At 38.2% G+C, this 22,507-nt stretch overlaps 1 protein-coding gene across 3 annotated transcripts in view; it reads left to right on the forward strand.

The window, feature by feature from the left end:
* PTAR1 (protein prenyltransferase alpha subunit repeat containing 1) overlaps positions 1-19,720 on the forward strand; it is a 37,001-nt gene extending 17,281 nt beyond the window's left edge. The window contains exons 5-7 of one of the 3 annotated variants that reach the window (XM_054054149.1): positions 957-1,170; positions 5,953-6,269; positions 6,946-19,720. In XM_054054149.1, the coding sequence (XP_053910124.1) occupies positions 957-1,170; positions 5,953-6,269; positions 6,946-7,294 (880 nt within the window). In that variant the 3' untranslated portion in view covers positions 7,295-19,720. The remainder of the gene's footprint in view (positions 1-956; positions 1,171-5,952; positions 6,270-6,945) is intronic. The other 2 variants (XM_054054150.1, XM_054054151.1) reach the window with 2 other exon arrangements.
* The last annotated feature ends 2,787 nt before the right edge of the window (positions 19,721-22,507 follow it).

Consider the following 22,507-nt stretch of genomic DNA (forward strand, 5'->3'; position numbering starts at 1 on the left):
TTTTGGATACTTTTACTTTAGTGCTGTATGAGGTCCTACACAAAAAAAATAAGACTAACCCTATACCTTGGGAACCAAGAGCAGAAGGAGAAACAAAGTGGTGGTTATCGAACATTTTCTAACCTTTCACAGTAATACAAGGCTCGACTCGATCACTTTACTCAATACAAGTGGACATTTCTTCAAATATAGACGTTTTCTTACCCTTCGTCAGAAAATGTCAGTGTGCAAAAGTGATCAGCAAGTTAACATCAAGTTAACTTCATTTCTTCTGAAACTGAAGAAATCTGTGATAGAAACTTTTCGATTACTAAGAGAAGCCTGTGGTGAAGACCTCCCAAAGATCAGGTCGGTGCTGAAAGGAACTCATTTTTTGTCCATAGAAGATGTGAAAGCAAAAACGATGGAGAATCTTCAACAGCCTTTCAGAAAATGGACTATGGAATTGCTTTGAACATTTGCGGCGTCATATGTGTCTGTGTGTCAACTCAGAAGGGAACTATTTTGAAGGTGATCATAGCTGATTTACTTAATTTTTTAAATAAAGACTTACAGGCACATTCTTGTTTTTTTCGTGTCGGACCTCATACAAGTCTCTGAAAGAGACTGAAAGGTTGCTCATTAGAAGTCTCATGCAGACAGTTCTGGCATTTTTTTTTTAAATTTGCTGTTTCCTTTTGTTCTCTTTTAGTATGCTCTAAGTAGCCATGGCTGTTTATAGTGAGCAAACAAATACAGCTAGAGTTAAATTTTTCTGGACTCTGATCAGAAGAGTCATAGTTTTCAGTATGGGAAACATGGTTATGTTTACTTATTCATAATCTAGTTACAGTGTAGTTCAGGTAATTGAAATATCAGAAAAGTTTGGTTGATTATTATAAATTTAAAAAACCTTTCTTCCCCCCCCCCCCCTAAAATTGTTCTTTCACCCTTAACACTGTACATCATTTAACCAGACGATGGGTGCTGCAACAACTAGTTCAGGAAAACTCCTTGCCCAGTCTCGTGACTAAAGGAAACTTGGGAGCAGCACCTCTGGAGAGAATTCACCGACTAGTGCAGGAAGAAATGGATGTCTGCTCTGGAGCTGCTGGGAGATACCCAAGCAACTACAATGCCTGGTCCCATCGCATCTGGGTTTTACAGCATTTGGGAAAGCTGTCTGTCAAGGTATAATACAGTAGTGAATGAAGTCTTAAATTTGCTTGTCGGAACAACAATGTGGTTTCCCCAGTACCTCTTTATGACATGAGTGGACACTATCACATTCAGTTATCACAGTAGCTAAGAATGTTTTAAAAAAACAGGCAAAATATTGCAATCGCTGTGTTTTGTGTTTTTCTTACTAGTGTAAGCAGGTTCTGCTCTGCATAAAGAACAGGTATTTCTTGCCCATGTACAATTTTTCTGTTTGGCTGTTGGTACTTACTGTTAATAAACTTGTGGCAGGAGGGTAGATGGGACCGTGAGCTGAAATAAAGAAGGGATAACTGAATATAATTCTTCTACAACTAATCTTGACATTTCTAATAGAGAAAAAGATATTATTTTGATAGTGTCAGGTGAACTATTGTTTTGATACCCTTATTCAGCTTATTTGTGGTTTCAGAACATTGAAGAATTAAGTAAAAACAGCAGGGACTTTGGAGAAAATATAATAGTATTTTTAACTAGTTTGTTCAGCTCCTACAGCATCTTTTGACAGCATGTAAACTGAGGGATGAGAAAGCTATTTCAACTCTATCAGGGACATCTTATACAGTGGCGTATATTTCAGATCACAAGGTGGTATCATCGAGACTTGGTTCAAATTGAATTAGTTAATGTGACATGGTCTAAAGTTATATAGACACTTCTGTAATATTGTTATTTCTAAGCTATTATGCAATCCCTTGTGAGCATTAGGCTAATACAGTAGCACTTTCCTCACGCATTTAATGGGAGCTGCTGCATTTTGCCGCCCTGTAAGCAGAGGAATGAGGGAGGGATTTAGTGGAGGTTGCTTGGTTGGCGTAACAATTTTTATATCTGATGGGCCAGCTACTGCTAGCAGTGGATGTTGTTTTGCTGCTGTTTCCTGTTAGCTATCACCTGAGAAACTTTAAAAGTAGGTGTGACGTAGCAAGTATGTTCCAGACTCCAGAGCCAGCCCAGAATTTGGACTCATCTGCCTAGCAAGTTTGTATGAAATGGTAGTTAATGGGAAAACTCAGAAGAACTACAGGATTGGGATAGATTGGCTGTATTAAAAGGAAACAGGAACTTTCACGTAAGTCTTTAATTGCTTTCATAAAAGGTGGGAGAAGCACTGTTCATTAAATTTTAGTTAACAGTAGTTTGAAGATCAGGATAATGCCCTGAGTGATTTTGGCAATTGCCAAATTGCAGGAAAATTAGGGAAAAATATGAAACATAAAAGATGTTGAGAATCTTGAGATAAAGTTTGTGTCTAGGTAGTTTTAAAAGGCAGCATTAGAAAGTGATTATTCACAAGATGTGGTGTTAGGAAAAAACAAATACAAAGAAGGAGAGGAAAAATGTGAGCATTACATATATACAAAAATACACAAGTTGTTTTCTTGCTTGATATCTGATTTTGTATCTTCAGTCATTTGTGTGTCTGAATATCTGAAAAGAATGGTGAATTTCAACAAGATGTGAGGCTGGAACTGTGCTGAGAAAATTATCAGAAAAAACAATCACTGTGATTCTGCAGCCATTTAGTTCTTGTAACATTGCCTCAAATTAGAGTACCCTGTATTATTTAAGGCCACATTTCCACTATAATGCAGTCTTTTATAGACAGAAAATACATACATTGTATTATCATTGAAATGTGATTTCTCAAAACATTTATCGTTTGTGTAACTGTTAGCCTTCTTTGGGGGATTTGAGGAGGTAGGTTGTTTCTTAGGGTTTTGGGTTTTTCTTCCCCTTTGGTAAGCTTCTTCAGACTGAATCTCAGTTCAAACTCTGGGAAAAAGATATAAAATATTGGAGGAGGAAGTTCAGGCACTGCAGGAAGATTTTCTCACAGAATATAGGTGAGATATAGGTGATATATTTCTTACACTAGACAGTAAAACACATTATTTTGTTTGAATATAGAAATCTCAGTTTGCTTTTCCTGCAGAATTTGAACCACATCAGCAAGTTTATGTAGTGTTCGAGTAGTGTTCATTAAGGTATCTGTGAAGGATTTGTCAAGAATAGATTGTTCCAAACCAATTCAATTTTTCTGGTATTGGAGTTCTTGCCTTAGGAGAAAAACGAGAAAGTTTGACTTCAGCCTTCTCACGTGACAGTATAGTTAGCTAATGGGGGAAAACATGGGCTCCATACACCTACTAATACGTGGGAAAGTATTTAGTTGGAGAAACAGAATAAGGGAGTAATATCAGTATAGCCTGATAAAATCCATGCAAATCATGATGCTTCAGAGAAATGTAGGTACAAAAATAGAATGTAATTCAGCAAGGATTGACAAACTTTTTTATTTTCTTTAGATAGAAATACTTAACTTCAGGATTATAGGATGGAAAGTGACTGATCAGTGGGAAAGTGACTGTGGGAAACTGACCCCACAGTTTATTTAAACAACAACAAAATAGCAAAGAAATAAGTGATGGGGTGATATTTACGAGGCAAGACCACTCTTGTGTGGTGTCCAGAAGAATCATGTTCATAAAACACAAAGTTAATTTTTCGTGTAGATATCCCCAGTAAGGCCTTGGCTGTTTGTTAGATGATTAGACCTCCAAAGGTACCTGTCTTTTGTGTAAGGGAACATTGCCATATTTATGTGATTATCATTAGAAGGGTTTTTTTTTTCCCCCAGATACAGTTCCTTCTCATTTCCCTAGTGCCCCATACCAAGGACGAAGTTTTGGACTGCAGTTTGTGTTGTGCAAGCACTTCAAAAAGCAAGCAAAGGGTCAGGGAGGCTATAAGAGCAATGCAGACCCAGAGGTTGAGGCAAAAGCCACCAACTGCATATGTCCTATTTTGGGACAGGATGACAGTTCATTGATACTCAGTTCACCACTGAGGGCAGAAGGAGGCCTTTTGTGAGGGGTCATCAGGAGCAGGGATGAGGGCATTTTCATATGATTTCCTTTGCTTCACAGAAGAGTGGCAAAGGGCTTGTGCTGTTTGGTGTGGAAATGGAGAAAACTGGCTTGGTAATAAAGAGCCTTTGTTGGATATCAGATTTTAGCTGGCTTTTTTGTTTACTTCCATTTGTTTGAAGCATCTTCCACTGTTACTCTGAGATTCCTAGAAGAGAGGCTTTGTTTTTTGTAGATATCAAGAGGTTTACAGACAATCTTCTGCCTTGCTGCCGTGAAAGAGGTTTTCTAGTTCAGGTAAGGAGTGATTCGGGGAATCATTCTGTTTGCTTTGTGCAGGTAGTTAAAATGACATAATTACAGTGTTCCTCTGTAACCTAGAAACATCAGGTAAATGAATAAGACTGTTCCAAGGTCTAAGTTAGACTTAATGTGTGTAATACCAATTCCAGCTGAATAAAGACTAGTCTGGTTTTTCTGATGTTGCTCGTGAGCCTTATATTGTCTTCAACAGGCTTTTAAATTTTAATGCTTAGAAATTTGAAATAGTAAGCTCAATTCTACTGGAAAGAGGGAAGCTGATCTTGTGGTTTAAAGCACAGAACTAGCGATGGTGCGTTTTAGCTGCCTGAAGAATCCCATATGTGGGCTGTTATTTAATAATGCCCTTCAGTTTGCTAATACATAAAAGGAAAGCGATGCTGGTATCTGTTGTCAAGACCTAACAAAGCGTGTTGCGTATCACTGTTAGAAGACACTATTTATGTAATTTCTGTGTGCTCAAATATCTTTTAGAACAGAGGCACCACAAAAACCTAGCCTGATGCATTTCTGTGGTTTTCTTTGTGTGAGGCTATGGCTCTTTTGCTGCAGGAGGAAAAAAGAAATACTTATGCCTATGAAAGTTGTTTTGCATCAGCTAGTCCTGTTAAGTAATGTGGGTTGGTTGGAAAAAGAGATTAAGAGCAAGAATATACCAGTAAGGTTATATTGAAAGTCTTTAGAAGATAAAGAGAGTGGTAGTTTTGTTCTCTTTGGAGAGTTTAAAATACAGAGAGGGAAGATTAAAGTGGAAAGATTAAAGACTTTAGAACTAATGGCTGTATTTTTTTAATAGAGAAAGCAAAGCAAAGAAGCTTAGCCAGTAGACAAACTCACCCGTCTTCCTAGAAATAAATCTTAAAACTTTAAAAACATTCAGAATTAAGAGAAAATTTGAAGGTATCAGAAATGCTACAAATACAGCTGCAGTGACCAATGTAAGCATTTACCTCAGTGTGGAGGCCTTTCTTTAAGTTCACCGATTACTAAGTCAAGCAACTTAGTTATGGACAATTAGTTTTGTATTCCATGGGTTCTGGGACTTGGAACATAATATTAGCAGCTGACATTCTTTCCTGGAAAATTAAAATATAAATTGCTTTAAATCCTCCTTTTTTTTCTTTTTTTTTTTTTTTTTACAGCACCTCATCCATCGTATCACTTATAATGCACAATGCAAATATAAAAATACTTTAATATCCATGTAGCTATATGTACCCTCTACGATTGCCTCCTCTAAGCCATTTTGAGATCCTTAAAACACTGCTTGTTTCTCATCATATGTCGTTTGGTTTCCTTTTCCCCCTAACCTGTGGGAAGATTTCTGAGACACCTACCTTTTCAGAGTGTGGAAGAAGTGTGAATTTTTTTGTGCAGAGATGCCAAGATATTTGTCAGCATACAGTGGAAAAGGCTCAGTGATTATCTGTTTTTTCTGTATGTATTCTTAAACTATTACCCCAGTGGCTGAAATACCCAGAGGAGAGGTTACGTTAGTACAGAAACAGTGCTGGTAAATTCCTCCTTTATACTGGCTGATAACTGTCACTGCTTTTACTTTCAGGTTCTCCTTGATGAACTTTCATCCACTAAATATTGGGTATCCGTGCATGTCTCAGACCATAGTGGATTTCATTACCGCCAGTTCTTACTAAAGTCCTTGATTGGCAGAACTGTGACAGAAAATAATGTACTGGTACAAAATCAAATGGTGAATCAGCAAAACCTTAGCATTCAAAAGGAGGAGCAGAGTGCAGGTACAGGAGCTACCTGTGCGGAGGAGCAGAATGTGGATCTCCCCCACTGTTTAGAGGAAGAGTTGAAGCTCTGCACTGAATTGATTGATATTTACCCAGGGCATGAAACCTTATGGTGTCATAGGTAAGAGCACTTGGTGCAAAGAGTGTCTTTCTGATTTGTGGATTGTTCTTTGCCAGGCAAGTTGTTGTTCTGAATTTAGGAGGTACTAATCAATAAAAGATTTCTAAGCCTTTGGAAAACATTCAAGAGCATATCAGAGCTACTGAATGGAAAATTTGCTTGGGCTTGGGTATGTGGTTGATGTAAGCAACATTTGTCCCTATAGTTTGTTGAAGAGACACAAAATACTGTTGATCAGCCTCCTCACACTTAAAATGTTTGAAGAGAGAAAGATGAGCAAAGTCTAGGCAGAAAATGAAATAGCAGCAGGAAACATCTTTCTAGAGTGTGAGCTGTGACAGCAGATTTTGTCTGTCTGTGAAGGAATTTGGTGGGATAGCAAATGAACTGAAGCAGTTCAGCAGCAACAGCAGATTATTTTCAGTACATGACTTTTTTTTTTCTTTTTTCCTTCCTTCCTTCCTTCCTTCCTTCCTTCCTTCCTTCCTTCCTTCCTTCCTTCCTTCCTTCCTTCCTTCCTTCCTTCCTTCCTTCCTTCCTTCCTTCCTTCCTTCCTTCCTTCCTTCCTTCCTTCCTTCCTTCCTTCCTTCCTTCCTTCCTTCCTCCCTTCCTCCCTTCCTCCCTTCCTCCCTTCCTCCCTTCCTCCCTTCCTCCCTCCCTTCCTTCTTCTCTGAAGAAGGCGTGTTTTCTACCTTCAGCACCACCTAAGCAACAAACTTCCTATTCCTACTGCAGTAGTATCATCTGTGGACAGCAGTGATGAAACGTTGAATGATTCCCACAACAATTCCGCAACAAGTCACATGGCACAAGCTATGGATGTTGATGGTTTGAATGAATCCAGCAGCAAACAAGGTTACACCCAAGAAACAAAACGCCTGAAGCGTGCTCCTATGCAGGACTCTCTTGGTCCAGAAGTGGAATACCAATTCATTGATAAAGTGTTATCAACTTGTAGGGATGCAGACCAAGCCAGATTTGCTACTGCTTATAGGAAATGGTTAGTTACTTTTTTAGGTCATTGAAGGAAGAGTTTCGAGCATTCAGGTTTCTTCTTTCAGTGCAATATTCTGTTTTCAGACACAAATGCATGTCTTGGTTGCAAGTGTTAGCTGATCATGTGTTTCTCATTCTTTTAATGGTCAGTCCTGAAGTTCACATTCAGAATAGAAGTCTGTCACTTAATATGGTAAAGAGCTGGCATACGTTTTTATTAAACAAATGCAGTTCTTAATAGAACCTTAGTACTATGCGATTTTCTTATTTTTTGACTTATACATTAAGGTGAATTCTGAATTATTTGGCTTTAAAAAAAAAAAAGACAAAGTGTGAAATGCATTTGAAACAGTATCTGGAAAAAGAATAGGAGGATCTGTCACCATCATCTAAACCTGTTACGCAGTTATTCCTCTTGACTATAGTGTCATCTTGTTAATACCTTATTGAATTCAGACGGTATTAGGTGAGTGCTATTACTTTTGTATCAGCAGCATTTGGTAGAACACCAACCAGACTGCAGTTGGTTGAAGCCATGCCTTTTACCGCTGTAACTGGGATTTTGTTCACTTATATTAGTTGTCACATGAGTTTGATAGGAAAGTCTATGAAGTTGAAATCCTGAAAAGCAGAAATGGGAAAATGTGACAGAAAATAGTTCAAACACGTGTTCACACTCATACAGTTAGAGGTATATTTGGAAATACTTTCCTTAGGCTATTTTACCTTCATTTCTTACTTGGTATTTATTTATTTATTTTATCTCAACAATCCAGAATTAATGACACTTGATACACATTTCTGAATGTATTACGTATGCTATGGAATCCTAGCCTGCTATATCACACATTGGTTACATGTACTTAACCAAGACCATGCAATTCTTCTGACTGGTCACTAAGACTATACAATTTTAGAAAAAGACAACAAGAGGGAGGAGGTCTCTCTTCACTTTTGTTCTTTTGCAGAGCTTCAGTCCTTGGAGCTTTTTGTCTTTTGACTCTTCCTTAAGAGCACTTCTTCAAACGTACATCTCTGTTTACGTAACTGTAAATTTTAAGGGAATTCAAAACACATTTCTATTCCAGTGAAATCAAACATGAATGGCTTATTTGTCATTTCCTTAAAACTTGTCTATATAAGGGATTTTTTACACTAATGAAATTGTACTGGTCCAAAGACCTGGGGGAGAAACACTGTACAACTGTAGAAGTTCGTACAATGGCAATATTGCCTCTGCTCCAAGCAGACTATTCACTGAGGGGATGAGATTTTCAAGCTAGAGCCTTTGCCAAAGTGACTGTATATTTCTCCTGCCCAAAGTGCCTCCGGACTGTGACAAGTTTCAAGTTGCTGTTTCTCTTGGGCAGAGATTGCAAAAATGAGGGAGAAAATAAAACAAGGCAGCCTGCTCAAAAGGTATCATATGGAAAGGAAAAAAGGCCCTCAAAATGTGGAATTCCAACAGTCCTTGGATTACTCTTGGGGATTACTCTTGCATTTCAAAATGAAAATGGACCACCTCTCCTCTTAGAGGGTATGTTCATAACTCATTTCAGGCACAGAATAGCTAACAGACATTTCTAAAAGTACTCTCTTTTGTTTACAGTACCTAGATAAGATTCATCTAGGCTTGAGCATCTCTATGGTAAAGCTTTGTCTCAATGGGCTTTCACACCTGCCTCTGTACAGCTAGGGATGTATTACGTGACCATTTGTTTTGAGGTGCTCTGGGGTGCTGTCTTGGTTGATGGTTTTAGTTGCAGAATAACATCATCAGTGTGTGAAGGAGGTATGGGAGTGGCTTGAGAGGATAATTTCATCATAAGATGTTGTCTCTGTGATCACTGACAAATGGGTAGGTTCAGGTACAATCATAGTCTGACCTTAAAAACTTTATCCATCCCAGAGGACCTGATTTTTTCTAAGTATGAAAGATATGTTAAAGCATGTGTAGTAGCCTGGGTCAGCTTGATTAACGGTATCACATTAATGAGTAGTATGACCCTGGAAAGTGTGAAGTCGGTTGGCAATGTATTAAGTATCGTGTACTTGGTCCTGGATTACTTAGTAACATAGTTGTGTGTTCTGTTTGCCTTTGCAAAAATTACCTGTTTGTGAGGAAAATATTAGTGGCAGGAGCAGACTGGGAAGTGGGAACATGATAAGCATTATTTCTTGAACTGTGGAAGGAAAGCATTGCTCTCTTCTCACACTGGAATGATTGAGGTTTTCAGAAGAAAATATTTATATTAGAATCTGACTCGAAACTCATATATTTCTTCCAGACTATAATCTGGAGTCTTCATTGGCTTTCTTAGAGCTATGTTGTGGAAGTAGTAGACTATCAAATTTGACAATTCTTCCGTCATAAACACTTAAGATCAAACAGCTGCCTTCACAAACATGCGTGCAGTTCCTACTTGTGTCAGCACAAGTTATGCATGTTTGTGGCAAGACAGGGTTTGGTCCGGTGTAACTGAACAGTCCGTTGTATTTTCATAGTTGGAAAATGTTCTGAGAGCTCTAGTTAGAGATGGTGCTGATATCTTTATTAGTTCTACAAAACACTGATGGCTGTAGTCTGACTTTTAAGTGTGGGGTTTTAAAGCCTGATGGAAATAGTTCCCCTACCCACTTTTTTTTTAATCCAGTGCTAACAGTTGCATTTAGAAATGCTTGCAGATGGGGCTCTGCCACACAGAAAACTAAACAATAAAAGCGAAATTTAAGTAAGTTGTATCTTCCCCTTTGAAAGAAATGCAAACAAAAAGCTGTCAAAAGTTGGGCTTTCTATTTTTCACGGTAACAATGTAAATTATATGAAAGAAATTTACATCAAGCTGTCAATGTCCTAAAGTCTAACTTATACTGACAGAATTGATGCTTCCAACAAATTGCACCAAACTCACAGTTGTGTGGTGTTCTGGAACTATCATCTTCGGAATGTATCTGTCTAACCATTCACCGCTTCAAACAAAAAGAAAAGTGGCTTCAGGCCATTGGTAGTTAACATGCATAAAGGTTACCAAGTACTGTATTCCAGTTGTTTTGTGCTTCAGAGGTCAGAGAATTATAATCTAGATAATTAACATTCTTGCAGAGAAAATGTCCAGCAGAAGCTGCAGAATACAAGAGTCTCACTTTCTGAAGTTCCATCAAATATAAATCAAACTTTGTACGTCTGTAAGGGTCTTCATACGAAGTTAAGCATCTTTACTGATTTTATCTTCTGCTGTAGTATGTCATTTGAATTGATGCAAATTCTTTTTGTTCAATGGATTAATCTTTGTAGAAATTTCCTTGTGCATGAAACTACAGAAATAGAATAGAAGGAATCACATTTTTAAGAGGTTGAATTATCTGCTGCTAAATGTATTAACTATTATTACATTGGCATTTGATTTATCTTGTGTGTTACAGTCACTGGAGCAGCACATGCGGCTTTAAAGATAGCTACAATAACAAATATATATAAAGGTATTATTGGAATGCATTGCTATAGATGCTGTAATTAATGTTTGTTAACGTACTCATATTGGATATTGGTGTTTTGTTGACTTCTTGCATATTCTTTATACAATCACATCCTTAAATAAGGGAGAAAATAAATTAACCTAATAGTATAAATGGACAATTACCTTATGTAGAACTTGGTTTAAGACAAATAAGCAAAGTGGCAGTATAGTAAGACAGACTCTTAAACTTTGTCAAAATCAAAATTTCTGATATTTCCGGTTTTGTGTTACTGCCACTTTATTAGATTCTGTATCTAGTTTTAATGGACAGCAATGAGTTTATTCCTAAGTGAATAATGGATATTTATAACAATACGGTGTAATATTGATTATTTCTGTGAGCAGAAACGAAGGGTTTTGGAAAGGCTTGTCTGCATAGCCAGACTCAACAGGTATACTTTTTCAGAATAACATATAATGCAATGAACAAAATGCAAGTACCAGAGCCTAATTTTAAGGGGTGAGTCTTCAGTGACTTGATGATCGAGTTTTTGGACAAGGTTGGTTGCTTAGTTTTGTTTTGCCTTCTGTGAGGGAAGAATGTTCCTTAGTTTTTTTAATTTAGTAGTAAGTAAACCGTTGCACTTAAAGCATGGGGAAAGAAAGACACAACTCCTGAGTTGTGTCTTCCAGAGCAATTTTGGAAAAAGCAGCAGTGAAGTGAGATGTAGATGTAACTTTTAAATGCATGTTTGTCCTGTACTCTTTTGGTGATGAGAGATCTTCACAATTTGATTTTACTGTTTTATTAATGTTAAATATAAAGGAAAGAGGGTAACTCTCTCTTATGTTCACTTAACGTTCAAGTTACTTCAAGATGCACTTAACGTTCAAATTACCTTTAAAGGAAGTTTAGTGTCCCTGTCTAAGATAATCTTCTTTTTTTTTTTTCCTGTGCGCTCAGAGGTATGTTTCCTTCCCAACCTGTACTCTAATCTTCCAGCCAGCAAAGAAGAATGTAGCAAAGCATTGGTGAGGTGGCCTCATTTCATTTTTAAATAACTCTGACTACCTCCCAAAAAGTGCTCTGATTCATGTCCTTAAGTGGAGTTCATCAGGCTGTTTTTTCTGGAACCTCATGCTAGGCCTACATCCTCTTTCAGAGGTAAAACCCAAGAGCTTTATTGTGAAGCAGTCTAGTTTCCCGAGGAGAGTTTAAATGAGAAAAGAAAAACAAATCTTGTGATTAAAGTTGGGAAAACTAGAATGACCATAAACTTTCATTAGTCTTATCCTCTAAAGAAGCAATGAATTGCTGAAAAATGGAGGAAATGTGCTTCCAAGAAATTCCTTGTAGTAGTTTATGCTTTTGAATTATAGACCTGACATTTTATAGTGGCTTTTACTTAGTGTGTAATGTTACTTCTCAGGGCATAGTCTATGGTAGTTAATTAGGGTACATTTTTACTGCTTATAATATTTGATTTAAAGAAAAAATCATAAATGCTAAACATGTAATGACTAGGGTTTTTTTGTCTGGCACAGTGTTTTATATCTACCCACAAGCTAATACTGTACCTAATGATTCACACTAGACCCTCACATCACATCTGCATCATGTTGTTATTCTGTGTATTTGATTGATGATGCAGTCTTACAGGCAGCTCCTGACAGTTGTTGTGTTTCTTCTGAGTTCCCTAGTATTATATAGTAGGATATTCAGTATCTCACAAAGACTTATCTTGTAATGACAGGGAATCTTTTTACAGTATGTGTTTTGATGCACTATGTGTCTTAGATTTTATCTTTTAACAAAAAAACCCTTCTGTTAGGAGTTTGAATACTAGAATTGCAAAAGCTTTTAGTTGTTGATAGCTGGCAGATAATTATGTACAATACAACTACTTTGAACAGAGTAACTCTTAAGTGTAGTTTATTAAGCATCTTTAATCTGCACCATCTGGAACCTGATGTTAATACTGCTGTATAGGTAGAGGTGGGATGAAACACAGCAAGGTGCGCATTTTTTGCTTGGGTACTTTCTGAACAGAATATAATTGTTGGGAAACAAAGAGCTTTCCTTGGATGACTTATTCCTGTACGTTCATTGTGAATGAAGTTATGAAACTGGTACATCACTAATACAGTAAGACTTCCTTAATGGCTGCATAAAATGAGTAAATAAATGTTTTTTTTGCACAGAGTATTCCCTGTTATTAGAAAATCACATAAATGATGCAAGGTGCCAGAACTTGTTGTTACAAGATGAAATACATCTGTAGCTACTGTGTTTATCCATTTGTTCCAGATTTTCTTTTTTGAAGTGGCTATCTTGGGAAAAACTGGGCTTGGGAATGTCATCTTTAATTTTGCTTAATAGAAATAGTACATGTCTTAAGTAGTTTTAAGTAGCATTAAGATCCAAAGTAGAGACAGCACTGCAGTATTTAAGTGAGCCATTAAACACTAATTTTCTAACCCAGTAATGTCCATCAAAGTACTATTCTATGTAGGGCAAAATGTTTATTTTATCAAGGTACATAAAAAAAATTAATTCTCACAACTTTCGTATTGGGGGGAAATACAGCTGATTTTAAACATAATATTTTGCAGTATTTTTTCTATGAAAAATTCTTGGATACACATTTGTAACCATTATAAAGTTTATGTAGATTTCAAGTACAGATAAATTAGATAAATGGTAGGTTTTGTAGTAGAAAGAATAAAATGATAACAGGACAGGAAACACTGGAAAAGAAACTGATAAATTACCAGTGTTCTACAGGATATGAATGTAAAGCATTAAGTTAGTTTTTCACTGGTCTTACTGTGTCATGGAATGAATTCCTTTGAGAAGGGGATTGTTTTCTTTTTTTATTTTTGGTCATCAGTAGAGAGCTTATCTGTGAATAAATTACCTATATTTATTGTCCAATAATATGTGTGCATGTATGCGTGGATGGATGGATGGATGGATGGATGGATGGATGGATGGATGGTGGAACTGTATTTATGTAATGTCCTGTGAAAAAGGCAAAATCTCCCACATTAAGTCTATTTTTATGTAACATTGGTGATCTGCAAAGAGTTTTCTGTTAAAGGCCTGTCCTAAGTCTCAGTCTAGCAGGACCATTGCCAAGTCAGGGTTTCTGCTGAAACCAGTGAGATCTCTTGCTTCTCCTCTCCGGCTTAGTCTGCCTTACTTTCATGATACTTGGGCAAATGTGTGCATACACAAACCATATTATTAGTGGTGATGTTTGTTTATTTCAAGTGCTTGTAGGGAGCATTTGAGACAGTGAAAGGGTTTGTACGGTCTTGCAGGCTAGAATAATGGGGAAGTGCTCAGCCCGTGTCCTGCCTGGGGGATGCCTTCCAGGACTCCTCCAGGAGGGAACAGAGAAGCATATTTTGGATAAAAAGCTTTAGCATCAGAGAAGATTGGGGAAAGTATGTCAGACACAAACTAGCAACTGAAATTGTTATTTGAATATAAACAAGTACTTTATTTTCAATATTTTTCTCATGTTCTTTTTATAAAAAATGAATCACATTAAAAAAAATATTTTCCAAGTTACTTGTTTTGAATGCCTTCCAATTTTGAATTACTGGATTTGAGAGCTCTCCTTAAAGGGAGAGCATCTTTCCTAGCACCTTTCCTCTTTCCTTCAAGACAATGTGATTCATTCCAAAGGGTCTTTAATGAGCCTCTAAAATCACAGGGCATTACTAAAAATGTTGCTCATTATCTTAAATGCAAAACTTAAAACAGCATAGACATGTTCTGCTCATACGGGTGGTTTTTTGGGTTTGGGTTTTTTTTTTCCTTTTATATTATTAACTGCCAGTACAGAAAGTAGAATTTGTAGGAAAGCCTAGAGTTGATATGTATAATCCTGGTTCACATGGGGAGTCATTAAAGCAGAAAGCTGAGTATGAGCATCTCCATGGTCCTTGTGCAGAAATAATTTGCAGGATCTGCTCATTAGTTTATTTCTGATCTCAGTGCTTGGTTTTTACATCTGTTAAAATGTATGACAAAATTCCTACTGACTTCACTGACATAGAATCAAGGCAAGCTGCCAGGAAGGTATCAGCCACTAGATGGTAGCTTTGACATTTTTTGCATGATGAACTGTGACTTCTTTGTCTTTTGCAAATTGTCTTATTTATGGTTTCAAGGAAAAAAAGCAGCTAGGTTAGTACATATTCATTAGCACTATGGGTGAGCAGAAACTGTTAAGGTTGTGGAATATTAGAGGTTTACAGGGGCAGCTAGAGAGAAATATATGTTCTACGAGGTATCAGTAGATAAGAAAGCTTCCCCGCTCCCTTTGTACCACCTTCTCCCCCTCCCCTTCATTCTAGCTTTCCTCCCTCCCCACTCCTTCTTTTTTCTTTTTCCTCTTTTGTAGTGGAAAAATTTTCACACAATGTACTTGTGTGCAGACCAGAGTAATACATTAGTTTGGGAAGTTTAGTGTATCAATAGCATATAGTTCAATGCCTAAGTTTTATGCAAGATATTGAGGGATGAATTATAAGCTTTTGTGCACCATCTGATAATAGATGCCATATTGAAGGGAGAGAGTCTTAATAAATAGTGAATGGCTTAAGTTTTACTGTTCTCCAAGTGTTCTATATTCATTTATGGTACAACAATAAGCTGCACATTTGTCACCCTGTCATCTCACACGTGCTTATAACTAGGTAATGACTGATTTCCTTTGTAAAATGCATTTAATTCCTGTTTATTTGAGATGTTCTACAATTATTTGTGGTTATATAGTACTTGATAATTTTCTCTATGCTTTTATTCCATGTTCAGTGGAACCTAGCCAGGTAGATTTTCATGGTTATAAATCTAGTTTTGCTGTGAAGGGAAATTGAAATTCTGCTCTGTAAAATGTTGTTTTCTCATGTCTAGTTAGAATATAGGAGGACATCCTAACACTGCTTTCTAGTTGTGCACACTGAGTTTTACCTTGTTTATCTCAAATATTTTGTATTGCATGTTAATTAAATTTTTACATATCCTAGTAGTACAAAATATATTTTAAAAAAAAAGAGCGACCTTACAGTCCTAACTATACTATGCAGATGTCTTCCAAAATTCACAGGTACAATTTTAGTGGTGGTGGTTGATAAATAGATTTTTTTCACTTATTTATCAGCATACTTGTTTTTATATGTATTAGTGACAGAATGGACTAAGCACAGCTGTAAGTTATTGTATTTCTGTAGAAAATTGAAAATAGTGTAAAATTGTTTTTGTTAAATGTTGGCAGTTTTTAAATAAACTTTTCCTCTCCTAAAAAGCTGTTTCCTGTAACAACATGTTTACCTTGGTCTACAAGTTCATTGTTTACCAACAGATACCCTTCCTAATTATTGCTAATTCCTTTTTAGTGATAAGCTGCTTTTAACAGGAACTGCATCTTCCCTTGTGGATTTAGATGATGGCAGCAGATTTATTTTGCAGTCTATTTAAACATCGACAAGACTTTTTCAAATGCATTCTTAAATCCTTTGGTAAAGCGCAGTGTATGAAAGCATGGAGGTGAATAGCAGCTCTTCTATAGAAGAGACGTCTTTCTGCAATAACTGGCTGTACTGCCTGGAGCTGCAGAACTTGGACAGCTGAATGATGCTCATTTTTCTAACTTATTTAAGTTTCAGCATGGTGTTCAGTGACATGCTTGCCCTTTTGAAAATGTGGAATCAGCTGGCATAGCGTATGCCAGTCTTCCCAGGGTCCATTTCGTGGACCTTAAAACTGCCCTCTTACGTTCAAAAAATGTACTTTGTTTGATTTATGTGTAACACAGAGGCATGGTGCTTCTATCCCAGGTGATTGCCTTTAGAACATAAATCTTGCTGTATAAATTTCATGAGACTACCTGAAGAAGAGCCCTCACTCCTAACCTGAACTGGATGAAAAGATGCTTGCAGTATGGTCATTATTTTATAAAGTTTCTAATTATGCAAATATACGTGCATCAATACCTGGTTCCACAATTTTAGATTTGCAGTTATGCTTCTCAAATAGCATTTTACTTGTGTATAGCTTTGTGCTTTCATTTATCAAAAATCATTCATTTCTTATCAAAGCTGGCTTAGATGTTAAGATGTCTTCCACAGGTTTGCGTTAATGCTGCAGTAAATTTGGTTCCAGTCCTTGTATATCAGGGCGGTAAATAGCTCTCTGAAGACCTTTCATTCCAGGCTGTTATTTAGATAATTCGAAGGTTCATACAATTTAAATAATAAATTTATATGAAAGAATATTGAATAAACAGAATTTGTAGCTGGGCATACTTTTTCTAATGTAAGCAGTGGGTACATAAGGATTTCAGCATGTCATCATGAAGACCTCTAGAACTGCTTTGCCAGATGCCAGAAGGCAGTGGTGGCATTGCCTGGTTTCTCAGAGGTGTGGAGCATCTGGTTGTTGCCCTGCAGTCTGTTCAGGGTTGCTACACCTTTGAAAAGCAAGCTATGGATTCAGCACTTCCTTTGTAACCAAACACTGGAAGCACTTTTGAGAGCTGCTTTCCTGCAGTATTCAATAGAGAAGTGAAAACAGAAAGGAAGTGGAAATGTTAAAAAATATCTCAACAGTAGAGATAAGTAGAGAGGTAAGTTGGCAGAGCTCAGCATGGAGAAAAGCGTGACAGAGGCAGTTTTGTTGTTCAGCTAAGTGTTATCATTACCTACATGAGATGTATGCAGACATGTTGACAAGCTGGTAAAGCAGTGGCCAAGGGAAAAAGACAGTGTTTCAAACTGTTTACTGTGGGACGTATTTTTATTTCTCTTGCATAGAGGCTGTATCAACTCCGACATGATCTGTAGTATCAGTATTTCTTTTGCCAAAATAACTGTTCCTGGTGGCTTACAGCTCAAAAGACACGGTGGACTTTTAGCTGCAGAATCTGGAGTTTTGAAGGTCTTACTTACTTTCTCCTTATAACCTTGCTTGTTAAACAAGTATTAATTTGCCTGACACCTCTATCTTACTGGAAAAAGTGACATCTCTGAAGATAATAGCTATTTCCACGGTGATCAGTGATTAGCGCTGCACTTCTTTTATGCAATAAAACCAATCCATTTCTTGATTGCATTGTGATGTGATAAAAAGCAGATTCTGTGCAACAACCAATGGTATTCCCTCCAGTGGCTGGACTAAGGTGAAGCACTAAAACACTTCCCCAAACTGGAGATGCATCAGAAGAAGATTATGATCTTTGTTGGTTGGCAAGTGGAATCGTCAACTACAACTTCTTGAATCCTGGCAAAGCCATCACTACAGAGAAGTGTTGCCCAGAAACCAATTAAATGCATCAAGAACTGCAATGCTTACATCCCAGATTGACCAATTGAAAAGGACTGTCTTCTCCATGACAACGCCCAATCGCATGTCTCACAAATGAAGAAGATACATGAACTGGGCTATGAAACTCTACCTCAACCAACTTATTCACCAGACATCTCTCCTACTGCTTACCATATTCTGAAGCATTTCAACAGCTTCCTGCAAGGGGAGGTTTTCCATAATCAAGCAGCAGCTCAAAACACCGCCAAAGAATTAAGCAGTTCCTGGACTCCATAATTCTACAGTATCAGAATAAATAGACTTGTTGGCAGAAATGGTTCTTAATTAGATTAATAAATACTATTCTAAGCTGGGATATACTGCTTTCAAGTTGATTAAAAAGGGCAATGATTTTTGCACCAGCCTAATAGGAAACTTCCTCCATACCTAACTGGTGCCTGCCACTGCTTCATTCCTGTCCTTTTCCATTCCTGCATCTCCCTTCATCAGCCTCCACAGCTCCACTGACCCCCTGAGGCACCCTGGACCCTCAGGTTTGCATCCTTATGGGTTGCAACTTTCCACTTTGCCTCTAGTTTCTTAATAATCCCTCAATTAATGTGACTGATGAGGCTTCTTTCTTGCCTTTGTTTCTGTTAGTTCATTTGCTGGGTTTGTTTCTGTGTTCTTGTTTACAGCTTCCCCTTTTACTTGCTACTGCCTTTGTTATCAAAAAGGTCCTTCACCAGATACCCTTACGGGAGTAGAGGCTCTCTCCTACATATCCTCCCACAAACAAGTTTGCCTGTTTCCAGGGAAATTGAAAGCCTTGCTTCAGTGTAGTTTATCATATCCCATGACAGCTTTATCCTTTACTTTCTGAAGCCTTTTCAGTTTGATGGGGAATGTAAAAGCTCTCAAAAAAAGCCTTAAAAAGGAATAAATTTATTGGTTCGTACAGTCCCAGCAAACACAGCCTATTCAGTTTAGTGCACTGCTAGACTCGAATTAATTCTGAAATTCTGCTCCACCTGCGATTGCATCATCTTTCAGGTAAAACCGCAACTACTGCTCTAATTGAGGACTCGGAGGTGAGAGCGGGTGGCAGGGGTGAGAAGCAGTTTCTTAGGGGCTAGAGTGGAGATGGAACAACAAAATATAAATAAATCAATTTTATTTCTGTCTTATGAGATTTTAAGTTTTGTAAGTCAGCAATAGGTCTTCAATTGCAACAGCCCAAGTTTTGTGTGAGAAAGAGACTTGCATTAATGAAGTAGATGCCACGTGGTTAAAGTAGGGATGCGTACTTAAATTACTCATTGATACACAGCAGGACAAAGGCGGTTGCACCTAGTCATATTTAGGAACTGGAAAATAAGCTGGAAAAACATCAGTTCTTTGCTATCCCTACTAACAGTACTCATCACTGCAAACTTACTAGCACATGGATGAAACTGTCAGGTGACTTGTGGGAGGTAGTAGAAAGTACTACTGGAAGGACTGTTGGTGACTAGACATTGAGGAGAGAGAAAGGAAGGTATGCATCTCCATCACTCTCAAATACAAAGCAGAAGAAAAGACAAGCAGAAATATGAAGCATTTTTTCCCTTAAACCTGGAGGGAAAAAAGGTGGATAAGGAGAAGCCTACTGAAGTATTTAAGTCAGGTAAAATGCAAACAGCTTACAAACAGTAGGGTCTTGCTAGGCATTAATTATCTATAAAGCACATTAATTTCTATATAGATCAATATGAAGAAATAATGCTGTAAATCAATAAAGACATGTTTATTTTAACTAAAGATAATATTAAAAGGTCTTTCTTTTTCTTCACTCTTTTAACCTGCTTCAATATGTTGTTATGGTGACGTATTATGAAACCATGACAACAAAAAAATCACAAGAGAGACCAGAAATAACAGATAGAGTACATGTAACCATAACAGTTGGCTACATCTTTATAGCAAGATTAGCATTTTTTTAAGCAAGTGTGCTGTCAGTAATTTTTTCTGTAGTGGTTTGGAAGCACATCTCTCTCCTCTAACTCTCCTAAGAGGGATGAAAAATTACATCTAGGATCTTCTCTTCCTCCTGTCTTACTTCTTTGTGAATAGATGGTCATTACGTGAAGGTACACTTTATGTGTCTACATCCATATTTTGAGCAGGAATTAACTTTTCTCACCAAAGCAAATATCACATTTCTTTAGCAACAGATGAAAGGCTGCCTTTCACCTTCACTTGGTTCATAAGGTAGTACCAGATCTTTTCACAACTAGCTGCCCACTGACCCCTTTCCCTCAGTTGTACCGCCCACAGTTTTCACCTCTCCAAATTACAATCATCCTTAAGCCTAACCCAGCAATCTCACCTTGCATGAGGAGAAATTGTCAGTGGAAAGGAACTGTGAATGAAATGCATCATTGTTCAAATGTACTGGACGTTACATCACATTTAACAATCTGGTGACCAGAATTTATGCATCATCCTCCCATTAAGTGAAGGTTTTACAAATGGAAGATACAAAAGGATCTTTCTTATACCAAACATAACAGACATACCTGAACTTTATCTAAACAAGCAGGCCTCCTCCTCAGCTAATTTATTTTGACGAGGACGATGTTCCATTTTCAGCATATGGAGCAACATACTTAGCATTTTGAAGTTCATTTATCTATATGTTTCACCATCACCTTAGAAAATGTATTGTAACACACTTGAGATACATTAATATCTCCTGCAATTTGAATGCATGCAATTATTAGCATAAACACAGGACTAGACAGACCACTGTTTTCACTTAGTCTGTTCTTTCTGTCTTCCCAGAGAGCATGAAGATTATTTCAGTTTTCCACAGGCCTTTATTATCCAACTTTACTCATCATTAAACCCACAAATACCCCTGACCTCTTCTATGACAGCTTCTCTTGTGCTGCATCTATTAACTCCTGCATCTTTCAATTACCTTCTACTTCAGTAAAAACTGTTGACTTTTTTATTCTTATATTTGGGCCTGTGGTCTGAATGCAGGCCCCCACCTAGGTGATTCCCTAGTTGATTTGCAGTAAGCTGGGCTGGGTTGGGTTTTCAGTTTTGTTTTCGGTTTTGTGTGCTCACTGATCTTTGGACAAGATACTGACTCCCTCAGACTTAACATTCACTTTCTCCAGCCAGCAAGGCCCAGGTATCACAAATTATCATGAAACTTACACTTGGTACAATTAGTGGGGAAAGGAAAGGAAAGGAAAGGAAAGGAAAGGAAAGGAAAGGAAAGGAAAGGAAAGGAAAGGAAAGGAAAGGAAAGGAAAGGAAAGGAAAGGAAAGGAAAGGAAAGGAAAGGAAAGGAAAGGAAAGGAAAGGAAAGGAAAGGAAAGGAAAGGAAAGGAAAGGAAAGGAAAGGAAAGGAAAGGAAAGGAAAGGAAAGGAAAGGGGAGGGGAGGTGAGGGGAGGTGAGGGGAGGGGAGGGGAGGGGAGGGGAGGGGAGGGGAGGGGAGGGGAGGGGAGGGGAGGGGAGGGGAGGGGAGGGGAGGGGAGGGGAGGGGAGGGGAGGGGAGGGGAGGGGAGGGGAGGGGAGGGGAGGGGAGGGGAGGGGAGGGGAGGGGAGGGGAGGGGAGGGGAGGGGAGGAAAGGGGAGGGGAGGGGAGGGGAGGGGAGGGGAGGGGAGGGGAGGGGAGGGGAGGGGAGGGGAGGGGAGGGGAGGGGTCATTTGGATGGATTGACAAAGTCTTTTCTCCATCTGCTGCTTGGTCTGAGATGGGGAACACCGAGTCTTAGTGCCCATTCCCTTCACCAGTAGCGTCTGGGCACTCCCTAACTTGCACAGTCAAAGAGGGAGGGTCTTATGGTAATTGCACAACAAAATCAAAGCCTGGCAATTCTCGCAGGGTGAATTCTAATCCAGTATTTATTTTGAATACAGCCAAAATAAGAAACCAACTACTTGTCTGCAGTCTGGTTCGCAACTCCTCAAAGTTGCACATACAGACCCCAGTCTGGTCAGATCACAATCTGGTACCATGAACAGAGCCAAGGTTGCTAAACAAACTACAACACAACTCTGATTCGATCCAATACACCATAGCGCCGAGGGAAAAGAAAGTACAGTAAGATAAGTAAGAAAGAGAGAGAAAAAGTAGCATGGGAAAAAGAAAAAATAGTCCCCACTCTCGTGGGCCATGGCAGTTCCTCTGGAAGATGTGGTCCATCTGGCAGCAACTCTTCTTTCTCTCTCTCTCTATATATATATAAAATAACCCTATATTTTCTAATATATCCTTCTGCATGCACAGATGCTCCTTCAAGAAGGGTCTGGTGTTGGGGCTGGGGGCTCCAGGGGCACTGGCAGTTCAACAGACCCTTGTCAGAATAACCTCTGCCTGAACCCTTTGGGTATGCATGTGCAGTCAGGTTGGGGGCAGCGCCCGCTGCTGCTGCGCCTCCTTCCCCTCCTCTGTGGCAGCCACAGCCCATTG

This window comes from Cuculus canorus, chromosome Z, assembly GCF_017976375.1.
Source record: "Cuculus canorus isolate bCucCan1 chromosome Z, bCucCan1.pri, whole genome shotgun sequence".
Classification (NCBI taxonomy): domain Eukaryota; kingdom Metazoa; phylum Chordata; class Aves; order Cuculiformes; family Cuculidae; genus Cuculus; species Cuculus canorus.